The following is a 27,475-nucleotide window of genomic DNA, read 5'->3' as shown; positions in this document are numbered from 1 at the left end:
CATCCCAGCACCAGTATGCACCTCCTCCATACATCGGACTTTAATAGCATGCTGGAATGTTAGTTTTCCTACTTATAAAGCAGAAATATCAATACCTACTTCATGGCATTGTTGTGACTCTTCAAAGAGTCAATGCACATAGAGCACTTTAGTGGCTGGCATCTAGGCAGCATGTCACAAAGACAACTTTTAGTTAAAAACTCAGAGAATCAGAGGGTAGATTGGTGGTTACAGGGGCGGGGAGGTGGGGGATGGATATTTGTTGTTCAAAAGGCATAAAGTTTCGGTTATGCAAAGTGAGTAAGTTCCAGATATCTGCCTGTAGTTAATGATACTTTATTGTACCCTGAAAAATGTGTTGAAAGTGAACAAAAGATAATCTCTTTTATCAAAAATAAAATAATGAGAATTAACATTTACTATGTTTACTATGGGCCAGGTACTAAATTCATTCATTCATTTAATCCTTACAAAACTCTATGAGTAAGATTTAGTATTTATTATCCCACTTTCTAGATGAGAAAATTGAGCCAAAAAACCACCAAACATTGAATGCCTTGCTCAAGATTATAGTATATCCAGACAGTTGCAAAGCTGATTTGAATGCTCTCTTCTCTCTTTGCTTGCTTAGTATATTCTTTACAGACTTTTCTCACATCTCCAGTAACGCCTTCTAGCTTCTAAATTTGTTTCCATGTCTGTCTCCCTGTTCTAGACAGAAGTATCTGTGAAAAAGTAGTCATTATAAGGTAAGTTTTGTATCTTTAGAGCTTAGAGTACAAAGATAATCAATAGTAACTAAACCTTTGTAGTGGAAATTCTACTCACTTTCCTATACCCCTCCCCTTATGCCATTCTCTCTCTCTCTCTCTCTCTCTCTCTCTCTCTCTCTCTCTCTCTCTCTCTCTCTTTCTCTATCGTGTGTGTGTGTGTGTGTGTGTGTGTGTGTGTGTAACTATTTTAGAGTGAGTCCACTTGATAACCCCAAGAATGACACTGATAAATTCTAACAACAAATATAGACAAATTATAGAATCACATGTAGCACCAGGCATTCCTTTTTGTTAACAAAATGCTCTGGTTTAGATCACCTTTAAACCAAACAAGATGGAATTCAGTGTAATGCGCCACTTTCCTCTCTTTTCCTCTCTCTGCTACTTCCTAGGAGAAGAACTATACAGAGAAAAATCAGAACAGACTAGTTTCACCCAGCATGTGAAACTAATGGCTATGCGATCTCTGGCAAGTTCCTATCCTTTTAAAGCTAGTTGCCTCAGTAATAATGAAAAGATTAATGCTGACACCTTCACAGGGAGTTTATAATACACAAATGAGATAAGGTGAAGTGTTGAGCATTATGGTCCACAGATATTTTGTGCTCAACCAATGTAAATATTATTGCTATTACTATCATCATTTCATTTATCATAAAAAACCTTATCACCTTGAACTGCCGTGGCCTGACCTCTCAGACATAGATTCTGATCTTGCTAAGAGGGTATCCTTTGCTCTGAAAATGCATTCCATCCGCCACAAAGGTTTTGAGTAATGATGTTAGACAAATATTTTCATTGGTTATTTGAAAATTTTCATCATGCCTGAGCTAAATTATTCAAACTACTTTATCTTTGAATACAAAATACATGTGAATCTCCTGTTTCAAACCTAGCCTATTGCAGAACTTTCTCCTTGGGTGATGTGGGTCCCCTGTGGACTTGGAGCTTGGCAATTTAGAGGGATGACCAAATGGACCTGACCTTCACTGGTGTGTGGACCCAGAACCCTGGTGAATTCAGGTTCCTGTGGGGAAAAACCATCAATCAGCCTGGGGGTGGACTCCTCCTCCTCTTCCTCTTCAGCCTCCTCTGGCTGTGGTGGCGGGGTGAGGAGCTCTCTGTTCCCTGAAGGCATCATTGTTGCTATTTCAATCTGAAAAAGAACAGAATTTGATCACTATCTCAATTACCCTGAGGCAGTGAAACAAATTTCAGATATTCATGTTTGCCACAAGAGGGCACTCATGTTCTGAAGTTCAATACTGTGACTGGCCTGCTTGCCTGGGAGAGCTCATGTGGTTCCAGTTACTGCTATTTAATTAGTTTTGCTTCTTATATCTTAGTAATAGTTCCCAATGTCTTTTTTGGGGGGATGGTTCTTGCACTTTTAAACATTTTTATATATTTCTTAATTCTATAAGTTTAAAAAACCTAAATTTATTGTTTACTAAATACAGCATTGCAAGAATGCATCATTGTGCAAAATTCAGATTCACCCAGAAGTGTGCACAGTCCCCTTCACCCTGCCACCCTAATTCTGTTCCCCTTGAGGATAATAACCAAGAAAAAATTGTCATGTATATTTCAGTTCTTTTAATCCTTGGTCCCTGGATTCAAATATTCTGTTTCTTTACAACAACTTACATTTCTTCCAATTGTATTTTACTGAAAAGTATTATTCCTACTAAAATACAATATGTGTAGACTATGTGATTTGATGATGATATGCCATTTCTTATATATTTTCAATATTACTTTGAATAACAAGCATTGTCAATGATATTTGGGAATGTCAAAATTGACCTTTTTGAGAGTTTTGGCAACAGAAGGCATTTAAAAAACACTCAAATAGCCCTAACCCAGCGGTTCTCAACCTGTGGGTCATGACCCCTTTGGCGGTCGAACAACCGTTTCACAGGGGTCGCCTAAGACCATCCTGCATATCAGATATTTACATTATGATTCATAATAGTAGCAACATTACAGTTATGGAGTAGCAATGAAAATAATTTTATGGTTGGGTCACAACATGAGGAACTGTATTTAAAGGGCCAGAAGGTTGAGAACCACTGCAACCGGTTTGGCTCATTGGATGGAGCATTGGCCTGCAGACTCAAGGGTCCCAGGTTTGATTCTGGTCAAGGGCATGTACCTTAGTTGTGGGCACATCCCCAGAGGGGAGTGTGCTGGAAGCAGCTGATTGATGTTTCTCTCTCATTGATGTTTCTAACTCTCTATCCCTCTTCCTTCCTCCCTGTAAAAAATCAATAAGCTATATTGAAAAAAAGAATAAAAAACACTCAAATGATTTTTCAGGGATTGTAGTTTAGCTTAAACTTGCTTTTCTCTTCTTACATGCATATTATAAGTAATGTCATTGCGTCTAAGACCACTGTTTGCATTTAGAATAACCCCTTACTCTCAACTCCCTTTCCTTGTCTCAATGTCATTTGTATTAATAAATGTCTACCTTCCTGATGACCTTGTGACCTTGGGGAGGAATTTTGTTCAAAACAATTGTTTGGCAACATGCCAACTTCACCCACAGGGGCCTAGTTTCCCCATGGCATCCCCAGGAAAACCGGGATTTTTTCTTTTGCAGGCTGACATGGCCTCTTGATCCTTTCCAGCCTTCTTTATTTGCTTTCATTAACAAGCAAAAACAAACAAAAACAAAAAACCCACACAAATTACTTTCTAATTTATTTAATGTCAAAATGATATGCAAGCTAGTACTTCCCTGTGTAAAATACGGACATAATTAGGGCAGATACTTTATGAATATTTTAGATAACAATTAACAGTTTCTTTTATTTTTATTCTTATTTTGGTTAATCCTCACCCGAGGACATTATTTCCATTGTTTTTTTTTTGTGTGTGTTTTTTGTTGTTGTTGTTGTTGTTTTTAGAGAGAGAGAGAGAAAGGTAGGAAATTACCTCGGCCAGGGCTGGGTATTGAAGCAGCAACCCAGTACGTTCCCTTGTTTGGGAATCAAACCCATGACCCCTCAGTTTGCGGGTCCATGCTCCAACCACTCAGAAACCAGAAACACAGGCCAGGGCAACAATAACATTTTAAAGATACACTTATTCAATGTTATTTTTGATAAATTTGAATATATTGCTTCACAAAAGAAAATTAGTTTTTATAAAACAATCACCTAAACTTTCTTTTGTCAGTGCACATTTCTGGAGCATGTCTCCCTCTGGGCTTCTGCAGTCTTCCTTTCAGCCCGTCCTAAACTGTGCTACAGTGGCTCCACTCTCTCTCTGCCTCTCCAAGCTTACGAGATGGTACCCTTTCAGTCATGTCATATATCGTTATACCTCAAGGCATAATATACAACCAAGTACTTATTGAATACAATAAAAAAAGTTTGCTTGTCCAGAATATATCTAATCCACAGCTCTACGCTTAATCCTAGAGATCTTGCTGAGAAGAATCAATGACGGCATTAATGCTTACTTTAATATATTTAGAGCATGAAATCAAACCAAAAGCAAATTCTTCTGCACTTGGTGCATTAGGAAGCCATCCATGAGGATATAATGGCCATAAATCTCCACTGAGAAGCTTGGGTACATTTCTTTAAGCAGAGAGACATACGGGCTCCATCTGCAGGGTCAGAATGAGGCAGACGCGGAAGGCATGGGTATGCAGAGAGACCAAAGAGGCTCCGGGAAGAGCGGAAATTGAGACAGATGTTTCATGGAATGGAGGCAGCCTAAGGGGAGAAACACATTCCAGACGCGTTGCCTTGAATCCTTGGCTTTATAGGAAAAACGTTTGCACGTATTTTTAATGGATAATTGTTTTTCCACTGATTTGATGTGAAGCTGTAAAGATCTCACTTGTCATCCACTATCATGAGGCAAAACAGCTTTTGTGTTTATCAGAGACTCTTCTGTTCATGCTTACTTGCTATTAAAGTGGGAATGTTGAACAACTTTTTAAGAGCAAAGAAAAGGAATGCCTTTTTGGTTCAGCAAAATAGCAGAACTGTAACCGCAAAGCACTGTGCCTGGAGAGCATTATTGTCACTGCTGCAGAGAAGTGATTCAGCCCTTCTGTCTTTGTTTCCTCGCTCACCAATTTTCATAAGGTGACATGCAGTTGTGAGGCAAAGAAATGAAGCATTAATACAAAAAGCTCTCCCTGCGGCAGACTTTTATGCTGATGCTGCAGAACCTTAAATTTGGGAATAAACACACATGGCCAGAATACATCCCTGCCTTTTTTTTTTTTCTCAAGCTACGATCGGTAACACACGAATGCAAACATTTATAACTGAACCTCTGATATAAGTATCCATTTTTTTCTTAGATTTCCTCCATTCCTTTTTATACCTCCTATTTTACCCTGATTTGCTTCCTACTGAATTGACTTTTTAATTTTTTTCATTATATTTCCCTAAAGTTTAAAAACACAATATAAAGGGTCACTCCTACATATGACCTTGAGCTTAGTCATTACTGTACTTGTATCTCTGAGATCTGTAGATAATTTATGTTCTGATAGACTATACTTAGGAGTACATTTCATGTCCACAAAAGAGTCTACCTATACTAGAGATGACAAATGCTTTGTCCACAGAGAGTAACATGAGTCGAGTGAGGTATAGCTTCTCAAATGAGGTCCCTGTCGGCCTGAAAAGATAATAGTGCCAGGAAGCATCCTAGGCCTGCCTCTGTCTCCGGACCATGCACAGCCTTGCCTCTATGTAAGCAAGCCAGCACCTCAATATTTCTTAGGGTAAAGAGGACTGAAATGACCCTGAAGTGTCTCAAAGTTTCTGCTCCCTGAGAAATACGGATTTTTGTAGTAATATTTATATTGGTGTTAATAATACTGCAGCAAAGTTAAAACTTTCATTCTCCCACAATCAGCAGAGTTTTCCATGGAAGAATCTTCTTGTAAAAGTACTCAGCACCATTTTAAGTGATAATAACATTTGGTTAAAAATAATTTTAACCAAATCCATTTGTTCATTATCAAAAAGCACACCTAAATGATTTATAGAACTACAATGCTACCATTAAGTTTACTAAATTTATTTGCCTTCATTTCAGAGTAAAAATGTGAAAAAATAGTGTTCAGAAATAGCAGCCACATTTCCTCCTGATTGCCTCGTTTGCCAAGGAAAGCCTTCAGGACACACTTTTTGTTGATCATGTTGATCACTTCTGTTTAAGATGATCACAAACCATCCGCTACCATTAGGCCTTGTGTTGGAATTAATAAAACTTAATGTATTTTATTTTGGGGGTATTTTGATATTTTTTATTTTAGCACTGAATCTGCAGTTAAGTTTCCAACGCAGAACTTAATAAAAATGTAATATATGTGTGATGGAAAGAATGCTATGAGAGGATGCAAGTTACTCAGATTCAATTCCTACCTTCATGTATGAAGGAAAAGATCAGTGAAGGAAAAACTGAATTTGTAAATGATGGAAGGATTGCCTCTCTTTATAATTATTTAATCAAGTAAGTCTATGCCGAGTGTTACACTTAAGTTATGATCAACTGTACACTTTACCTGTCATTCAATCAATATCATTCTTTCTCTCTGTCGATTACCACCACCATAATCTATGTTACTATGCTCTCTTGCCGAGAATACAGCAACAATACCCTTACAGGAAGTTGGGATTTCCTTCAGTATACATTCACACTGAAGGGAGAATAAACTCTGAAAAAGACAAAATTAGTGTCAACCCATGCTTAAAACCCCCTTTTTAAAATATTTTAAATCTTTATTGTTGAGAGTTTTACAGATAGCCCCTACCCCCCATTGTCCCCTTCTGCTTGGTTCCCATATATGTCCATAGGTCATGCCTATATGCATATACATTCTTTGGTTAATCTCTTTCCAACCCCCTCCCTGTTCCCTGTAAGATTTGTCACTCTGTTCCATGTTTCCATGCCTCTGGTTCTATTTTATTCATCAGTTTATGTTGTTCATTTGATTCTTTGTTCATTTATTTAGACTTTTAGATTCAATTGTTGATATATATTTATTGGCATTTTATTTTTCGTATTTTTCTTCTTTTGTTATATAACAAAAGATAAGTGATATAGATTTTGATGTTGTATATGGGAATACAGGGTAAATATATATATATATATATAAAATATCCTATATAATAAAAGCCTAATATGCAAATCAACCAAACAGGAATGACCGGTCGCTATGATGCATACTGACCACCAGGGGGCAGATGCTCAAAGCAGGAGCTGCCCCCAGCCCACAGGCCCCAGGCCAGCAAAAGTGGATGCCAGTGCCCACCCGCCCCATCACCCCGCTGATTGCCCCACAGAGGGAGGCAACCGGCAGCAGTGATGGGGGGTGGGGCCGGCAAGCAGGTGGTGCCAGTCCAGCCAAGGTGGGTGCCAGCTGGGGCCCCCCCAATTGCTCCACCAGTCGCCCCACAGATCGGCCCTGATTGCCAGCCAAGCCTAGGGACCCTACCCATGCATGAATTTCATGCGCCAAGCCTCTAGTATATATGTAAAATATTATATTTTACAATTACATTCCCAGCTCCTATCCCAATGTGTCTAGCGATTAGTAGGCTGAATCAGTAAAGGTAAACAGTGAAAATTTTTCTTACTTTAAAGCAGTGGTTCTCAACCTTCCTAATGCCACAACCTTTTAATACAGTTCCTCATGTTATGGTGACCCCCAACCATAAAATTATTTTTGTTGCTACTTCATAATTGTAATTTTGCTACTGTTATGAATCGTAATGTAAATATCTGATACGCTACATGTGTTTTCCGATGGTCGCGACCCACAGGTTGAGAACCGCTGCTTTAAAGGGCGCTTTGGATATCAGAGTAACAAAATATTTTAACTTTGCATGAGAGAGCAGGTATGAAAAGAGATTAGTTATGGCTCAGACATCTTCATGTCTGCCAATGGGCCTTAACTGTAGGTACAAACATGTAGTGAATGGAAACTAAAGGAGATGTGCTTTGACTTCATTAGATGAAATGGCTTTGGAATCTTTTGCTGATCCAAGGATATTGATTGGGTGTGGTCTACATTTGAGGGAAAGGTGAAATTATGTACCTAGAGTCAGAGCTAATCCATTGCACAATTCTGAGAGGCACAATTCCTTTGGCATTTTGTGTTTGGTGCTCCCTAGATTTATAGAATGTAATGACCCTGCTGAGTACTTGTTGACTTTAAGATATCAGCTAGTCCTGATACTAAGGTTCCCCTTATCATTTTTCCTATGCTCTTTACCTCAGCTACACTTCCTAAAATTTTGACTTAACATGCCAATGTAGGCAGAGGTGGGACAATTTTTATTAATCTTTTCTTTGCTGGTATATAATTTGGGAATAAGGATAGCATGACAAATCATTAAGGAAAAAGAAAGTGAAAGCATATATACACCTAGTTGACTTATTGATATTCATTGAAAAATAAAGATATAATTGCTTTTATTAGAACAGGAAAAATGCAGATTTTAGCATATGAAACAGGGCCAAGGACAGAGTCATGGTAAGGCTCTCCCCCCACCCCCAAACTGAAGTAATTTTAGGTTGTTCTCATGATGCAAAACTGATCTTTAAAATGTACAATGAGAAGAGACCATTACTCCCTAGCCCTTGGGCAAGCTTCTTAACTCCTGACTCTTAGTGATGATAATGCAGCTAAAGAAAGAAAAAGGAAATTGAAGAAGATGGCAGCTTATAAAAATTCAGTTTAGGGAAAGTTTGTTGTTGTGGCTAACATTGTGAGAGAGATATATTAAATTTGTTGAACGTAAACAATATATTCACTAAAGAGGTCATATCTGACATGGAGAAAAGAGATTTCACTTGCTGTTATCATGAGTTAGCTGAACATAATAATTGCCATGGATTGAATACTCACTGTCTATGAAAAACTGTATGCTCTTTCCATTGGTTCTAATGTCACTCTCAAAACAACTCTGTGTAGAGGTGCAATAACTGTGCACATTTGGTATATTTGTAAGTGGAAGATGAGAGGTGGAAGGACTGAGGTCACACAGCTTCTAAGCAGTGAAGATGACAGTTTGATCTAATCAGTCCAGCCACAGGACTGCTTCACTTTCTTAATTTTGATTCTGTACTCAGCCAAATAAAATTCTTCTGAATAATTTAGCTTTTTATTTTGAGAAAGAAGCTCTGGATAAGGAAAGTGAGCATTATCATTAATGGGAAATGACGATTCACATTATGAACTCATTAATGGGCTATGTTTTCATATTTTAAGCCTCATAGGGTTTTGCCAGATATCATTTATCAACCTACAGTCTGATCTGATCACAGCTGATCATGGATGAACCTGAAGGCTGAACCTTCAGTTGCTGAACCCGAAGGCTGAAGACTGTACCAAGGCCATGTAGCCCTGTGGGAGCAGCTGGCAGTCAATCAATCTTACCTTAAATTGACGAGTATGAAAATATCACATAACATTAATGGAGGTGGGTTGTATAATTTAAGCAAAATTTATTGTAATTTTCTCTCACTTTGGTGAGAAATAAGTATTATGTCAGAATGAAACTTCAGCCTGGTGAAAGCATGATGGCTGAGACAATTCCATGCATTCACCAAACTGTTTCATTTTCCTCCTGGGGATTCAGCTAAAACACATTTTCCACTTTGAGTCTAGATTGGGTCATGTGGTTAGTTCTGGCCAATGGAACAGGAGAGGAAGTAATGTGCCACATATGGTCCTAACCAGAAAGGAGCAAGTATACCTTCCCTTCCCTCAGTCTGTCAACAGAAGATACCGCGTGAACCTACAGTCCTAAAGTGAAGATGGTGAAGTTGTAGCATGAAAGAAGTTTGAATTCCTGCATAACCACTGGGAGGATAGTAAATCTATTGACCTACACTGGACAGTCCTGTCAGCAAGATGTCAATTTTTATTGTGTTAAGCCATTGGGATTTTGGAGTTGTTTGTTACAGCTGCTCATGTAATTTGCCCTAATATAGACCTTCTCAAATTTTGTTTTCTTATCCATTTTCTAATTATACTGAGAGAATAATTTTTACTATTTAGTGGAGGTATTTACCTAGCACATGCCATTAACATTAGCAAAAAAATAGATTTTTTTTTTTTGGTCTCTCATATTCTCTCTGATTTCTCCTTTACAAACAATTGTTCTTTTATCTTGGTTTCTCAATATAGTACTTCCTGAAATACTGTACCACCACATTTGAGTAAATTCACCATATTTGGACTTCTTTACTTTTAAATACCAGTATTTTATTAAATTAAGTCAAAATTAATATATCTATCTTTATAATAAAAGCCCAGCCACTGTTATGGCAGAATGACCAGAACAACCAGTCTCTATGATGCACACTGACTACCAGTAGCAGACGCTCAACACAGGAGCTGCCCCCTGGTGGCCAGTGCGCTCCCACACCTGGAGCGTGGCTCAGCCAGAAGCCAGGTCCATGGCTGGCGAGCACAACGGCGGTGGCAGGAGCCTCTCCCACCTCCACAACAGCACTAAGGAGTGTTGAGCCAAGTGGTTAGGAGCGAGCAGGCGGGCGGTTAGGACCAAGGGGTCCCGGATTGCGAGAGGGTGCAGGCCGGGCTGAGGGACCCCCCTCCCCTGCACGAATTTTGTGCATCGGGCCTCTAGTACAATTAATACATCTTAGACCAAATACCACAATTTGTGGTTTTCTGCTTAAATCAAAATAGTATAAGTTCATAACATTTGATATTGACTTGCTAGAATATTATATATAGATTTATAAAAAAATATATAAATGTTTTTTTTTTAGTTTTTTTAAACACATATCCTAATGTATGGTTATTCTTCATAAATTCCTAACTTTAGATGGTAATGCTTCATTGTATTTAATGCAATGTTTAGGTAAAAAATTCAATGCAGAAGTAACAATAACTGATAATCTGCAGGTTTCATGTAGTCATTCCCTCTCTAGTCTGTGTTTCTTCTGCAACCTCAGCACTTTTTCATTGTTGTTCACGTATTTGTTTTCTCTTTTTTTTGTTGCCAGAAAGATTCTTAGTTCTCAGAAAGATTTTCCCCGTCAGTTTTATCCCAGTTTATTCAGAACTCCATTCATCATCATCCCTTAGGCTCCAGAAACTTAATAGGTTTCCACTATCCAATTTTCACAAATGTATCATCTAGTTCTAACTGAATTTTCCCAAATAATATTGGTGAGAAACGTTGGCAAAGGCTGTAGCAACCTTATCTAAAAGCTAAGTCAGTTCATGTTCCCTTTACCCTTCCTGCCCTTGTTCCCCAGGTAAGGATGCCAGAAGGACAATTTAGTGGAGGCTGAAATCAGTAATCTCATGAGAATGGCATCGGGAGAGGGAGTCAATCACAGTAATGGAAACAAAGCAGTTGGACTGAATAACAAAAAATGTGATCCTTCCAAGCTCTAGCTCTTTATTTTATGATGGAGTAATTATTACTTTTTTTAAAGTTTTAATCTTTTTTATCCTAACACAAACTAAATTGTTCCTTCTAACACAGCCTTTATTGAGTCACAAAATGTAATAAACCATGCCTTTTAATATGTAGAAATTCTCTGCATAAAACTGCTATTCACTGATGATGATGATGTATATATTATCATAGAAAAATGTGCATTTATAGAGGTTATCCCAGGAAGGACCAACTTATAGCCAATTGCCTTTGAAAGAGATAATTATTGCATTAAATTTTTTTCTATTGCTCAGTATCAGGGGTAAAGCCTTGCAAATTTTTACAACTTTAGAAGCCTGACTTGATCTCTCAGAAGCAGATTATTTTAAACAAATTCAAAAGAGTGTATTAAGCCAGAGTGCCTACCTGGACCCTCTCATGGCCACCGACATATTCTCTATAGTCTCTGCACTCTCTTGGGAACCTAAAAGAAGGAACTCTTGCTCTTTGTGACAGCATGGATGGGCCTGGAGGGTATTATGCCAGACAGAGAAAGACAATTACCATGTGATCATATTTATACATGGAATCTAATGAACATAAAAAGCCGATGCACAAATGGAACAAGAGGCATGGAACAGGCTGACAGATGTCAGAGGGGAGGGGGGTGGGCAGACGGGGTGAAAGAAGGTGAAGAGATTAGCCAAAGAATATATATGCCTAACCCATAGACACAGACAACAGTGTGGTGATAGCTGGGGGGTGGGGGAGGTGGCTGGGTGAGGTGGGTAAAGATAGGGGAATTGGGGGACATCTCTATTCATGTCAACAATAAATTTACAAACAAAAGATTGTTGATGATATAGAGCCAGGGAAAATTACTCTAGGTAAATCAGCTCTATATTAGCATAAGGCAAAGGAAGGGCTGATTTCTAAGGATCAAAATCTCTAAATTTGCCCTGGCCAGTGTGGCTCTATTGGTTAGGCATTGACCCGTGCACCAAAGGGTTGCTGGTCCAATTCCTGGTAAAGGCATATAGCAAGGTTGTGAGCTGGATCCCCAGTAGGGGAGATGCAGGAGGCAGCCCATAGATGTTGCACTTTCACATTGATGTTTCTCTCTCTCTCCCTCTCCCTTCTTCTCTCTCTAAAAATCAATAAACTATTCTTTAAAAAATATCCAAATTTGTTGCCTATCATTTATTATTGCAGTCATTAGCATGATAGGAATCATTCTGCCAATAGGAGAAGGATTATTAGACTCTATGATCTTCCTTTTTTCTTTCAATACAAAAAGGAATTTATCCCCTTGAATCTCCATTCTATATATGTTTTAGATTCCATATAGTTGTAGTAGAGGATTTTTATCTAATTGTCCTGGATTTTATTTTATTTTTTTATATGTATGTCTTTAATCAGAGTTTTGATAACTCCAAAAAAAGAGAACACACAAAAATATTTAACTTAGCTGCAACATCTTTTAGATATAGTTTCTTTGTTATTCTCATATGTGTGTTGTATGTGGAAAATGTACATTTGCTTATATGCCATTTACCTCTTTAAAGACCACATTGAATGTGAGGTTAGAATAATGTCACTGTGATTAACCTTTAGGACCGTGGTCGGTAAGCAGCGGCTCGCGAGCCACATGCGGCTCTTTGGCCCCTTGAGTGTGGCTCTTCCTAAGCCTTAGGAGTACCCTAATTAAGTTAATAACAATGTACCTACCTATATAGTTTAAGATTAAAAAATTGGTCTCTCAAAAGAAATTTCAATCGTTGTACTGTTGATATTTGGCTCTGTTGACTAATGAGTTTCCGACCACTGCTAGGACCACCTATCTGTATCTTATATTGTACCATCCAATGGTTGGCGACATTACCAAGCAATAATTTTTTAATGATTTTAATGCTTGTGTGTGTGGACCTTAACAAACACAGTGTAAGCCTCTCCATTTCTAGCAAACTCTATAACTTGCCTTAGAAGTGTCAGAATAAGAAATCTGGGAAATTAGGAAAGATCCAGGGAAAATTAGGCATATTATAGAAGGGCTGGGCAGGACAATGAAAGGTCAAGTCCAATCCTGGGTTGGAAATTAGTATAATAGGAGATTATATAACTCAGAAAAATGAATATTTTCTAAAATTTCCTTGAACAATGTTACTTTTGGAAAATTTATAATTTATTGATTTTTTTAAATCTGACTCTATAAAACATGCTACAAGACAAAATCTAGAGGACTATGTTAGAAAAACAAAAGTCCGGACCAGAAAGAGAAGAGAAGGAACTCATTCAGCACACAGTACTCGAGAAGTAAATGGACCACATTGAAAAACCCAAGAGCACAGACATGGTGTAGGGAAGGCTTGGGAGTAGGGGTAGGGACTGGACAAATGGGGGACATCTGTTACACTACCAACAATAAACATATTTTTTTAAAAGAAAAGCATATTAAACTGGTTAAACAAAAATAGTAAATGACTCACACTGAAAGAATAGCTGAGCGAAGTCAAACAGTAAAACTGGGACCCAGCCCCAGAGATTCTGAGTTCAATAGTCTGGGTGTGGCCCAGGCATTAGGATTTTTAAAAAACTCTAGAAGTGATTCAAATATATGGCCAAGGTTGAGAACCACCGCACTAGAGGGGAAACTTATTCTGCAGACTAGGATGTCAGAGACAAATGCTCATTAAGTCCTGGAGCTGTGAAATGGTAAGTCTTGGTGGGAAGATGGTAGAAGGATTGTTTTTCATTGAGATCCCAAGGGCCACTGGCTTCAGAAACATCAACATCAGTGTCAGTTCAGGAATCTGCTGAGGTTGATTCTTCAGCTGAAATATACCATGGGGATGCGTAGAAACCCCCTGGGAGGTGAATTTTGTGAATTCCATAGCAGGAAGCAAAGGTAGAAGCCAGAGGGGCACAGAGCTTCCAGGCTGAAGACCCTCCCCCACCCCAAACACTGAAAATTCTTGCTCCCAAGAGAGCCTGTCACCTGGTCAAAGTCAATGCTGCATCAGGTGCCAGAAACCCAGGGCTGCAGAAAAATGAGAACTTAAAGGTTTTGGGGATGCAAAAAAAGAAAAAAAAAACAAAAAAAAAGAAAGAAGCTTCAAGTAGACGTGGTGACTGGGCCTGCCGCCACTGTATGTTTAAAAACGGTGCTAGAGAACCGGACTATCTCCAGTGCTACCCTGGGATGAAAGCCATGGGGTTTCTTCATTCAGTGTTGCTTGTACCCTAAGGGCATCAGAATGAGCAGAGGGTTTGTGAAATCCCCCGAATGCTAGGCCCTCCTCTAGAGTTTCCGACTCATTTCGTCTGGAGTGGGATCTGAGAATTTGCATTCCTGACCATCTCCCAGGTGATGTGGATGCTGCCAGTTCAGGTATCGCACTTTGGGAACAACTCCTCTAACAATGGTAAAACAGTGCCATAACTGAACTCCTCATGGGAAAGTTCTCCAAATTGTGCATGAGCTCAAAGTTTACAGACCAGAAACAATGAGCATAAGCTGACCAACATCTGGATGAGGCTATAGCCTCAGTTTCCACCAAGTCTCTTCTTGGGTCTCTGGCGGCACTATGTACTGATTTGGGGGCTCTACTTTTGCCCAGAATAACTATTATAGAGATTCAAATTAACTTGTTCTTCAAATTTGATGGGGGTTAGGGTCAGTGTTGGGATAATATGTGTGCAATCAATGCTTCATTCTCTTTAAATATCAAGGTCATAGGAGACTTTGCAATGAACTAATAATGTATGTGCCCCTGAAGGAAGTACATTTGTATCTGGAAAAGTCCACTCCGACTGCAGTTATTGAAAAAAAATCCAGCTTGATCCAGGCACTAAGGTTCTGTCTAGCTGAGATGAAGCAAAAGCAAATGGGGAAGTGGTGTTTGGACTGCACATGCTTTGCACTTTTAAATCACAAGGCAAGCAATTCTGAATTCATACTGCAATCTCTTTAGATTTGAACAAGTTTTGACTTTAATTTGCAAGAGATGTTAATCTGTAGTCTTATCTTTCCTCAAAAACTTCATGGAAGTAAGGGAGTTATATATAAATTTGTGGCATCATTATGTTTCTGGAATTATATTATTGGAGTATAGTTACTTAGCATTTAATTTCACTGCGAACTTCTCATAAGCTTTGTTACTAAATAATGTGGCTTGACATAATTTGAGGTAGAGCAAAGAACTGAGAGTGAAAGGTTAATCTCAGGAACTGAGCGGTCTTTGAGGTAAACTCATTGATGCTCTCAGGTCCATAGCAGAGACTTCTGGAATCGAAACCTACAAACTGCCAGAGGACACGTAAGCGTGGTAGTTGGCATGGGATAGGTCTCAGGAAGGTATGAGCATGGCTGTCCAAGAAACAGGCTGATTTTCTCTCTTGAAGGTGAGAGCTGTATTGAATATCATGGTTAAGCCTGATGGCTTGAAAGGAGACCCTCCTGGGATGTGGGTGCATCCTCTGTTGGCTCCTTTACTCACCCTTCCTGGAAAGGAAGAATGACTGGGTAATTGGCGAGTGGAAGAAGTAGGCCTAGGCAATTAGTTCATCCTCCCCATTGCGGGTAATTGCCTGCCTGTTGAGAGCATGCTTTCTGTTTTGTCCCTCCAGGCATGCACTAACAGCTACTGAAGCAGGCACTGTTCTGGGGCCTATGACCAATGACCTAGTCTATTTCTGGAGTTTTGTATTAGGAATCTCATAGTTGCTTCAGACGTAAGTCATACAATTCAGTCTAGATTTCATCAGTAATATAAGGTATACTTTGAACTCATTCACATGAGCTCCATTTCTGTCTCTCAATTGATTCTGAAGTTAAGCATGTATCTGGTCCCTTAAAACCTAATACTTATTTCTTAGAAAAACTTTAATAGTACACATATTGATATGTTACTGACTCTTGGTTTCATATTACGGTATGTTCCCAACTCTTATTCTTAACTTGACTCATTTTCTTAATTTATATTTTTATGCCATAATCTAGTATAAGAAATAATTAATAATAAATATATATAAGATTTAATATTGTAGAGAATATAATGCAATATACTCTATATTATATATTTTATACAATGTAATATTATTGTTTGTAGATATGTTATCTATATTTATTCAGATTTATATTTACTTTATGTGTTTATATATCTATTTTTGTACACATTGTAGCATTTATTTCTGTAAGTAGCCTTAAATATTGTTCAAAAAAGGTGGTGGATAAACACATGAGTAAATGGACATAGTAAATTATCTCAGATTTGCTGTCAGGACTGTGACTCATGACAAATTTGAGGACATACTTCCTCAGCATATGTATATGTATTTTGTAATTAAACTCATAGAAACCTTATGTCCCAATAGGTAACTAAAGATCTTGTTTACTTTTTTTACTTCCTCTATTGTATGGAAATAGTGCGTTTATAAGATGATTAGACTGGGAGGTGCTGAGGGACAAGGAGGAACTTGGTCTTATTTACCTGCCCCCATTCCTGACTCTCAGCAAAAGATTGGTGATTTGATCTGAAGTGAATGCTGCCCAATGGAGTTAGCCTTCATTTCATCTCAAATCCTATCCCTTCCATGAAGACTTTCCTGGGCACCAGTGGATAAGCTTCAGTGGCTGCTGATTGAACAAGTGATCTGATGGTAAAGCTAACATTTATTAAATATCTGCTATGTGCCAGGCTATAAGTTAAACAGTGAACAAGTTTCTTATTTAATGTTCACTAGATATCCTTTTTTTTAATATATTTTTTATTGATTATGTTCACTAGATATCTTATAGATAGGAAGCTGAGGCTCAGAAGGATTGTATGACTGCCTGAAGCCACACAGTTGCTGTGACGGACCTAGGACTCACACAAAGGGCGTCTGACTCCAGAACCCACGTCACACACTGTGGAAAACTGCCTCCCAAGTATAGAATGGGTGCATACATGAGCAAACCCAAAGCCAGTGGTTTCTTTCACCACCTTTGCAATTGTATGTGCATTCATGGTTTAAATGCTCAGGCAAAACCAGACTGGAAAGAAATTGTTCTTGCCTATTTATTTACTTAGTTTAGGATCCCCACTGTGCCAGTAAATTTCTAACCAGTAAGTCCAGTTCTTTAGCAGATAATATTTAAATTATAAGTCTCTCTCTCTCTCTCTCTCTCTCTCTCTCTCTCTCTCTCTCTCTCTCTCTCTCTCTTCCCCCACCCCGCTTCCTCTCTTGAAAGCATTTTAAATCCAGAATGTTATCTGGATTTTTACTCGAGCATAGACTAAGATTTTTGTTAAACAAAACAGAAAGTTATCTTTCTCCCAAATTGTCCCACCAGCTGTTAACAAATCATGAAGCTATTCTTGTTGTCATCATTATGTCAACGATTGTTTTCCAAACATATTAAAGGGCTCCAAGCTCTTCATCCTGGGTTACTGGACAATGTCCTTCTGGGTTTCACACACTAGCATGCAGATATGTTAAATCCAATGGAATTTTGCTTTAAACGTAAGTCCAGTGCTCAAGTTGATTTAAGTGGTCCATATTAATTATCTAAAAGAATGTGACCGTGAACAGTGGATGAAAGCTGTATCTTATTTTTTATTTTATCTGGAAAATGGATGAGGAAGAAGTGAGTTTGGCAAAGATTGCTCAGTCCCCATATTTCTGACAAAGCAGCTTTCAGTTCAGAAGGATCCTCTTACCTCTCTCTCCCTTAAATACTTTGACAGCTAAGAGAGTTGCTTAGATATTAGGTTCATTGTAATCACTAGAAAATTCTTGTTTTTCTGATTCCGAATAATCAAATTACTTAATTTCAAAGAAAAGAAACCACAATATGAGACACAGCTAACAAAATTAAAGATTAAAGAGAAGAAACAGAAAAATAATGGAGGTGTTCAGTGCCAAAGTCTCTCTGGTCTGGCATTAAAAGAATCTGGTTTAAATTTTGCTCTGAAACTTACTAGCTGAATAACCTTGGGCAAAATTCTGATCCTCAGTTGCTCATAAAAATAATAACAGTAATAATAATAATTATGTCTTATTTTAAGGGATAGTTATGAGATTTACCTTAGGTTTGTAGCCTCATAAATACTGTGTTATACAACTTCAAACACAACCATGTCACTGACAAATTCTGTGTTCTTTTCTTTTTTTCTGATCTTACATAATCGTATATTTTTTGTGCTTCACTTTTTTTAAGGTTCTCTTTTTTGTTTTAAAGCTTTCCAAATAGCTTAAACTAAGAATCAAATGGTTTATCACTGGTTTTAACAGAAGCATATGGAAAATCAATCAGACAACATATTGAAAGCTCATCAGTAAAATTCTTCCCTCCCTTCCTCCAGAGCCTCTTCATGAAGAAGGATGAGGAGAAAAATTAGCTCTTTTTCACCATATCCTAAAAACCATATTTAATTCAGGTTGATTAAAACTTTAAAATATATATTTTTTATTAATTTTTTACAGAGAGGAAGAGAGATGGATAGAGAGATAGAAACATCGATGAAAGAGAAACATTGATCAGCTGCCTCCTGCACACCCCCTACTGGGGTTGTGCCTGCAAACAAGGTACATGCCCTTGACCAGAATCAAACCTGGGACCCTTCAGTCCTCAGGCCAAAGCTCCATCCACTGAGCCAAACTGGTTAGGGCAAAACTTTAACAAGTTACTTCTTCCAGTAAGAGATGCATTATATGCAAACCACATGTTTAAAGCTTTGAAACATATTGTGTAAATTATTCAAAAGGAGATCCTTTTTATTTTTATTTTCCAAAATGTTAAGATTTTATTTACAAAACTTCTTTGTTGTACAGAAAGTAAAAATGCTGTTAGAGTCTTGGTGTAACTGGTAGCCACAGATGGCTAACTCAACAATCACAGCTATCCACATTATAGTAAGAATCTTACACGAAAATCTAAAAACCTAACAATACTTACAATTTTGTTGAAGTGCAGTCCCCAAGCTTGCTGGTGAATTTCCAAAAGGGACTAAATGAAGGAAACAGATGTCACAGGAACTATTCCTTGGCTCTTTGGATGGGTGGGTGTCCTCGGGTTTGTATCACAACTACCTTGATCCTTTTTATATGTCACTAGAGGCTCAGTGCACAAAATTCATGGGGGAGGGTGGTGTCCCTCAGCCCAGCCTGCACCCTCTCCAATCTGGGAACCCTTGGGGGGTGTCCAACTGCCGGTTTTAGGCCTGATGCCTGTGGGATTGGGCCTAAACCAGCAGTTGGACATCCCTCTCGCAATCCAGGACCACTGGCTCCTAACTGCTCACCTGCCTGCCTTCCTGATCACCCCTAACCACTATGCCTGCCTGCCTGATGCCCCTAACTGCTCTCCCCTGCTGGCCTGATAGCCCCTAACTGCCTCTGCCTCAGCCCTGCCACCATGGCTTTGTCCGGAAGGATGTCTGGAAGATTGACTGGAAGATGTCTGGTCTAATTAGTATATTACCCTTTTATTAGTATAGATTATCTAAACTAGACATTGATTTCTATAAGTAGTCCAAAATTAATTTGAGTCTACTTAAGTAATTTCTGGTGTTACAGGGGCATCAACATATATCATGAAATTATTTTGCATGGCACTATATTATCTTGATGACAAGATGAAATAAATCAATGCACAGTTGTTAACTGATGCAGCTGCCTTCACTGAGCTCTCTCTCATTCCTACAACACTACTAAATTTGCTTTTAATTTTTTTGATTAAGCCTATAACCTCTTAATCTATAAATGATATTTTAAAGCTGAATTTATTTATTTCAACAGAAGGTTTCTTTATAAGGATGATTTTAAACTATCTACTTGCTCTCTCTTAAGAGAGAAAAATTGGCCTTAATTTTAAAATCAATTGTGAGTTTTAGAAAAGAATGCATTTCTCACTCAAGAAATTTAACATTGGTCAACTATTACTGTGTTTTATTAGCTATGTTTGTTTATTTATGAAAGCATACCCTATCTCATTTCATACCTACTTCAGAAATGTATATGTGAAGATAAGGATCACAGGAGAAGAAAGTTGGGGGGAAGTGATATGAAATCAGGGAAGAATTAGGCCAAAATTAAGCTCCAGGACTCTGAGAAAAATGACAATCACACTAAGTTACAAGATGTAGAGCACAGAAAAGAAAACAAAAAATTCTTTAATGTTGCAGCCCCTCTTACACTGAGGCCTGAGAGAAATTTGTCCTCCACATCCTCATGAAGAGCACTGCGTGGTGTCATTGACAATGCCCTCCACACTCTTACAGCAAATGCTATCAGGTGTGCTCCATGAACTCCGCAGTATAACATTCTCTCTCTTTCTCTTTTTTAAAATCCTACCTAATAATATTTTTTCCATTGATTTTTAGAGAAAGTAAAAGGGAGAGGGAAAGACAGAGAGAAACACCCATGTGAGAGACACACACTGATTGGTTACTCCCACATGTCCTCAACCAGGGCCTGGAACCTGCAACTGAGGTACAGAGGGGCCTTGACTTACAAGTGTCCCGACTGACGAGTTTTTCGAGATATGAGCCGTTTCTCAGCTGATTTTTTGCTTTGAGTTGCGAGCTAAAATTCGCGTTACAAGCCAGCCTCAGATACCCCACTGCTAGTTGGTGCAGCGAACATTACAGTGAACGCCACAACATCAGACCAGCATCAAGTATCTCACTCATTCACTTTAATGATTTGACATACGAGTAATTTGAGTTACGAGTTCCGTCATGGAACGAATTAAACTCGTAAGTCAAGGCCCCACTGTACATGCCTTTGATCAGAATCAAACCTGGGAGGGACCCTTCCATCTGCAGGGTGAAATTCTATCCACTGAGCCAAACTGGCTAGGGGTGCAGTAGAACATTCTTGATGTTTCTTGAAGATTCAGGAACACAATTAAGTAAAAGTAATTGTAGAAGTCTAAAATAATATAGAATAGGTGAGCAGTATAAGTGAGCATAGTACAATTGTCTGAATGAAGCCAAGGAAATTTTACTGCAGGAATGGAAGTTCAATTCCTTCAGCAGAGTCACTGAGAACTTTCCTGGGTAAAATAAATTATTAATGAATAGGAATAATGTTTTTTCTATAGTTAAGAGGCATGGACAATCAATAACCCCCAAAATATACGTGAAAATGGAAATATTTCGCCAAATTACCTACCTTGGTCAAAAACACAATCTCAATTTAAACCACTCAAAGAACACTAAATCTTAAACTATATAGTTTTCTGATGAACTCCTTAAGGCTAATAACAAAATTTTCCTTGGATCCTAGACCACCAAATATGTAATATATACAGGGTGGGGCAAAAGTAGGTTTACAGTTGTGAGTACATGAAACAGAATTTATTCTTGTGTCATTATTTATTAACTAGAGGCCTGGTGCACGAAATTTGTGCACTCAAGGGGGAGTTCCTCAGCCTGGCCTGCACCATGTCACAGTCCGGGAGCCCTTGGGGGATGTCTGACTGATGGCTTAGGTCTGCTCCCCCCAGGGAGCACACTGACCTTCAATGCGCTCACCAGCTGTGAGCCCAGCTTCTGGCTGAGCGGTGCTCCCCCTGTGGGAGCACACTGACCATCAGGAGGCAGCTCTTACATTGAGCATCTGCCCCCTGGTGGTTAGTGAGCGTCATAGTGACCGGTCATTCTGCCATTCGGTCAGTTTGCATATTAGCCTTTTATTATATAGGATTGTTGTATTATTTTCCATATGAACAAGTGTAAACCTGTTTTTGCCCTATGCTGTATATATGCTATTATATATGTAAGTATAATAAAATAATATACATTTATATTATTGCCCATAACTTAGATATATGTTGGAGAATAGCTATTCACAATTATTCTTTGAAGTAATGAGTTGTAAGGCATTGTTTCTTATAGTAATTAGATAATAGTGAGTTAAATAATTATTAGAAGTAAAGGTTACATCTAGTTCACAGTATTCATCCATAAAATACTGCTTTTCTTTCTCTTTTAGGAGTGTTAGAGCACTTGACATTCAATTAAACTAAAACCAATATCAAGTCAAAATAACAATTTGGAAAATGATAGAAAATGGAGGGAGGTAATACAATCCTTTATTAATCTCCTGAAGATTATTTTCTTATATGAGAAGATAACATCACTATGATTGTATAGCTATACAATCTTATTCAAGTTACTTTCTTGCTCTTTGTCTCTATTTTTTTAGATAAAGAAATAGAAATATTTTTGTTGGAAATAATAATAGTGCTTCATAGTTTTGTTGTGAGAAGGTAAGGAGATAATGCATGTGAAATGCTTAGAACAGTATCTGACACATTATAAGAGCTCAATCAGGATTAATTATTATTTATCAGAAAGCAAAAAATAATCTATACTTGGTCTTATGGCTTATAACTTCATCTTATTTATACCATTAATGTAAGGCAAAATCTCAGTAAAAATTGCAACAGTTTTATATTATACTAACAAATGTACTTACTGGGTAATGTAGAGCATTTTGATAGAATTTCTGGGCTTAAAATCTGTTCCTAACATAGAATCCAGAGGGTCCTAGATATTCTAGATAATCAGAAATCACATGCCATCAGTCTGAAATACTATTACTACATATAATTTTCAAAAACAGAAAACTTTCATGACCCTTTTCCAACCTCTAAGGAGGTAATGAATATACTACCACTAGTAAAAATCAATAAAGCTCTATTGAGATTCTAAAACTGAGGAGGAAGGAATGGTTTGGCTTATTGGCCAGATAAACCATTGGACTCACAAACTCAAGCCTTGAAGCAGTAAATTCAAATTTGGTTTTCAGAATAAATTAATTATTACATCTGTATTAGTTTTCTACTGCTGCATAATAAATTCTACAAACTGAGCAGCTTAAAACTATACCCATTTTTTAATTATCTGGGTCAGAAATCCAGAGCTGGCCTGACTGGATTCTCTCTTCAGGGTTTCAGAAGGTCAAAATTAAGGTGGTGGCCAGGTCTGTGACTTCATGTGGAGCTCAGGGTTTCGTGCATCTATAGGACTGAGGTCCCTCTAAGCTTGCTGGCTGTCAGCTTCCCTCAGCATCTAGAGACTTTTGCATTCCTTGCTATGAGGACCCATTTATCTTTAAAGCCTGCAATAGTTTCCCTTGTACTGAATTTCTCTCATGCTTCAAATTTTGTCCTTAACTTTAAGACACTGACGTAAAGGACTCATGAGTTTAGGTCTGGCTGACCGAGATAATCACCTTTTTAAAGGAGATTATAATCATAACCTAATTACAAGAGTGATATACAAATAAATTCATGATGTTAAAAATTATAGAGGGTGTAGATACACCAGGGGAAGGGCCATTTAAGAGCCATTGTAGAATTCTGCTTATCACATATGTCAAAAGCCTTAAGGATTAATCATTTAAAGCCTGGACCAAAAGGTCTATTTTATTGGCCTAAGGTGCCAAGTCTCAGACTTTATAAGAAAGGAACTGGCATGGGAAGCATTTGGTCAGTTGTCTCATAAATTTACAGTTTTAGAGTGTAAGTTGTCCTTTCTGCAGGTAAAATTAATGTTAGGCTAAAATAGGCAGCACCATAGTCTTGGCATTGAGGACAAAGTGGGAAGAATCTGATCCCACCATTTCCCAGGTGCTTTATTTACCATCAATTTTTCCATCAACTGTATCACATTTGGGCATATTACCAGTGTTTATTCAAAAAGTGTTACATAGGATCAAGAACATGGGGAACAACTGCCCTTAATTTTAAAGCTGAGATAAATAATCGTACCAGGAGTCAGCAGAGTATGAACTTCAAAGGCTACATTCAAGAAGTCAATGTCATGAGTACCCATAGTTTAGAATCCATTCACACTACTGGGTCTATTGACTTTATTTCATATCTTCTGATGGGGAATTATATACCAGTTCTTTGTTTGTTTGTAAAGCAATGTATATTAATAATTTGTTAATATATAAGCTAAAGTTCTTTGGAATTTTGTTCCTCATGTTATCTTATTTATCATATTTTTTTGGACTTTTTACCATAGCAGTGGATGGATGGGTTGATTGATTTTTGTTATTGGACAAACCTTGTATTTAAAAAAATGATATATAGTTTATATCTTTAAATGTGTTATATTATCATAGCACATGTATATGTATATGTATATCTATATATATCATCTATCTACAAATTGGTTTTCTAATGTGACTTTACCATAAATAATTGTTAAATCAAGGATAATTATATATTTTGGTCAACCACAGGGATTATTAATGGCTCTCTGGAGCCCTCAGTTGCTAGAATTCTGAGTTTAGCAAGGCCTGTGTAAAAATCAGGGATGCTTGCAAGAGGTAAGGACTGGGGTGTATAAGGATATGATGTCACATTTTTGGTATTTGAAGGAAGGTTGTTATTTCAGAATAAAAGATTACCAAGGAAAGGTTGTATACTAAATCATATTTAATATATATATTTATTAGCTTATTTTATTTGGTAGCAGGAACAATTTCAGAATCTCAGAGGATATGTAGGGCCACCTGAGCTGCAAAATGCATCCCGACAGCAAAATAATGACTTAAAAGAAGTCTGCAGATAAAGCTCATTGATGCCACATTTTGCCCAAAGCAGCCTTGGTTTAAAGTAACTTGGTTTCAGCTCTACTTAGAATAGAGGATTCACTTATGGTATTCACCAAAGCTCTTTGGTCTTATAAAAAACACTTTTTGGATAAATGACAAGTTTACATTGAAATATTTAATTTGTTAGACAGCTGCAGATGTGCACTGATATATGTATATTTTTAATATTTATACAAGATGGGAAAAATGAGCAAAGTATATTAATTAAGAACTAGAAAAATTTATTTCTTATACTGTATACTGATGCATTAAATTAGAGATATAGAGGGATCACAGACAGCAAGATTGGTTATTAATGACCATAAATTCTCAACAAAAAATTATTTAACATAACAAAGCCATACAGAAAATGGAATGAAACAGTGAATATTAATACTTAGAGCCCAGAAGTTGTGGCTCAGTGGTTGAGTTTCAACTCATGGACCAGGATATCACAGGTTGATTTCAGGTTGGAGCATATGCCTAGGTAGCAGCTCAATCCCTGGTAAGGGACATGCAGGACTCAGCCAATAGATGATTATTTCTCATCATTGATTTTTTTTCTCTCTCTCTCCCTCTCCCTTCTTCTTTGAAATCAATAAAAACATAATTTAAAAAATAAAGACTTAGAAAATAGAGTCATGTCCAATGTGCAGAAGAAAAGTGATCTACTGTTAACCCTAAAACTTTTCTGAAAAGTGGAGAAGTGAGAGAGAGAGGATAGGGGTGGTACAAAAAAATAAAAAGAAAGAAAGAAAAGAAGAAGACAAAAGAGAAAATGATAGGGAGAGAAAAATAGGGTAAGGGGATAAAACATGAAAACTATTGTATTCCTATTGTATGGTGAAATTCTGATTCTTGTATTTCATAAGTCAACATAAATAATAATGAGAATGTTTATACTAATAAAAGGGTAATATGCTAATTAGATCAGGCATCTTCCTAACATCCTTCTGGACAAAGCCACAGTGGTGGGGGCCAAGGCAGAGGCAGTTATGGGTGATCAGGCCGGTGGGGGGAGGGGGGCAGTTAAGGGGCGATTAGCCTGGCAAAGGGTAGCAGTTAGGGGGCTATCAGGCCAGCAGGGGAGTAGTTAGGGGCATGAGGCAGGCAAGTGGCAGTTAGGAGTGATCAGGCAGGCAGGCAAGCGGTTAGGAGCCAGTGGTCCTGGATTGCTAGAGGGATCCCAGATTGGAGAGGGTGTAGGCCGGACTGATGGACACCCCCCTCCCACATGCATGAATTTCATGCACCAGGCCTCTAGTATCTTAATAAAAATGTATATAAGTTCCATATAATATAAATATATGCTTTTATCTACATATTTATTTTTTCTTAGTTATTCTAAATCATTATTGTAAGAAAGATTTACACTTGAACAACTGCCCAAAATATGTTATGACTCTGTAATGATGATGTAATTTCCCTTTGGGTTTATTTATATGTAATTAGTTTTTGTCAATGTAGTACATTAATTACACTCCAGCATTTAAAGGTCTGTTTGTTTTCTGACTCAGAAAAATTAATCTGTATTCTTTAGTTATGTAAAAAGCCTAACATTTAATTAGGAAAATGTCATATCAGATTTGTAAAATGTGGGCTGTAACCTTGCCAATGCCTACATTACTGCTGAGAGATAATCAGTCATTTAGGAAAGCACATTTGCTCTTGGAATACTGTCTTGTCCCAAACTATTGTCTTTTATATTCTTTTTACTTCCCAATTTATTATAATCTAACATTTTCTTTCCTTTATAGCAAACACCCCAAAGTTCTTTATCATTGCAAATGTATTATTTTTACTTTTCCTAGCTGCCTATGGCTTTTTTCCTTACTTTTTTTTTCTGTTCTATCTTGATAACTCTTTTTTTTTTTTTTTTGGTCCAATTTTGTGAGAAGATATAGAGTAAATAAAGTGAACTGTAATAAAACAAAAGAGTATTTCAATGTTAATCTCTAACATTGAACATGTTCTGGAGAAAAAGTTCATATGAAATTATTAAGACAGAACATCTCAATATATAAATAAACAAAAATCTATTTGAAGAAAACAATCCCCAATAATTCCTCATACAGTGCTTCTAGAAGTACCTCAGCTTGGCCAATAGGTATGTTTTCATAGTTGTATAAATCATCCAGGTCTTCCAAGGTGGCGTCATAAGTTTCTGAGTCATAGTTGATGGTCTCTAACGTTGGAGCAGTCACAGCAGCATCAAAGATGACAAGTCCCAGAACAAGTCTTGCTAATTCTTTCATTTTTCAAACTCTCCTAATTATAAAATATTAACATGCATAAATATTTAATTGATAATAACTTATGAATAGTTTGCATTAAACAGGAATGATAGATAAATCAATGTCAACATTGAGGAACTCAAGCTGGCAGCTTTGTTTACATGGGTAGTTTATAAACATAACACAATAATTTGTATGCTTTCTGATGGCTGTTGATACCAGATATTCAAATTAAGATGCAAACCTATCCATATTTTTATAGTAGGTACTGTAAATACAGTGAAATTGATTTTATTTTATAAAGAAACATGGTACAAACAGGATGCAAAAAGATTGTAATATACTTATTTCCAAAAGTCTTTATATTACCTAAGCATTACGATTGTTTCATCAACTCTGGAATGTAGGAATGATGACGACGAGGATGATGATGATCAATATACCTGTCACACTGTTTTACACATGAGAAAAC

General features: G+C 37.4%; 1 protein-coding gene across 1 annotated transcript in view; it reads right to left on the bottom strand.

Annotated features, from left to right (window-relative positions):
• EPYC (epiphycan) overlaps positions 1–27,024 on the bottom strand; it is a gene marked incomplete at both ends in the record, with an annotated part of 40,946 nt that extends 13,922 nt beyond the window's left edge. The window contains 2 exons of the mRNA XM_081085206.1: positions 1,758–1,929; positions 26,860–27,024. Coding sequence (XP_080941332.1) covers positions 1,758–1,929; positions 26,860–27,024 — 337 coding nt within the window. The remainder of the gene's footprint in view (positions 1–1,757; positions 1,930–26,859) is intronic.
• Between the last annotated feature and the right edge of the window lie 451 nt (positions 27,025–27,475).

The sequence above is a fragment of the Myotis nattereri genome (assembly GCF_964212035.1).
Source record: "Myotis nattereri genome assembly, chromosome: 2".
Classification (NCBI taxonomy): domain Eukaryota; kingdom Metazoa; phylum Chordata; class Mammalia; order Chiroptera; family Vespertilionidae; genus Myotis; species Myotis nattereri.
Note: the sequence above shows the minus strand (reverse complement) of the source record. Positions and strands in the feature narration are given on the sequence as shown.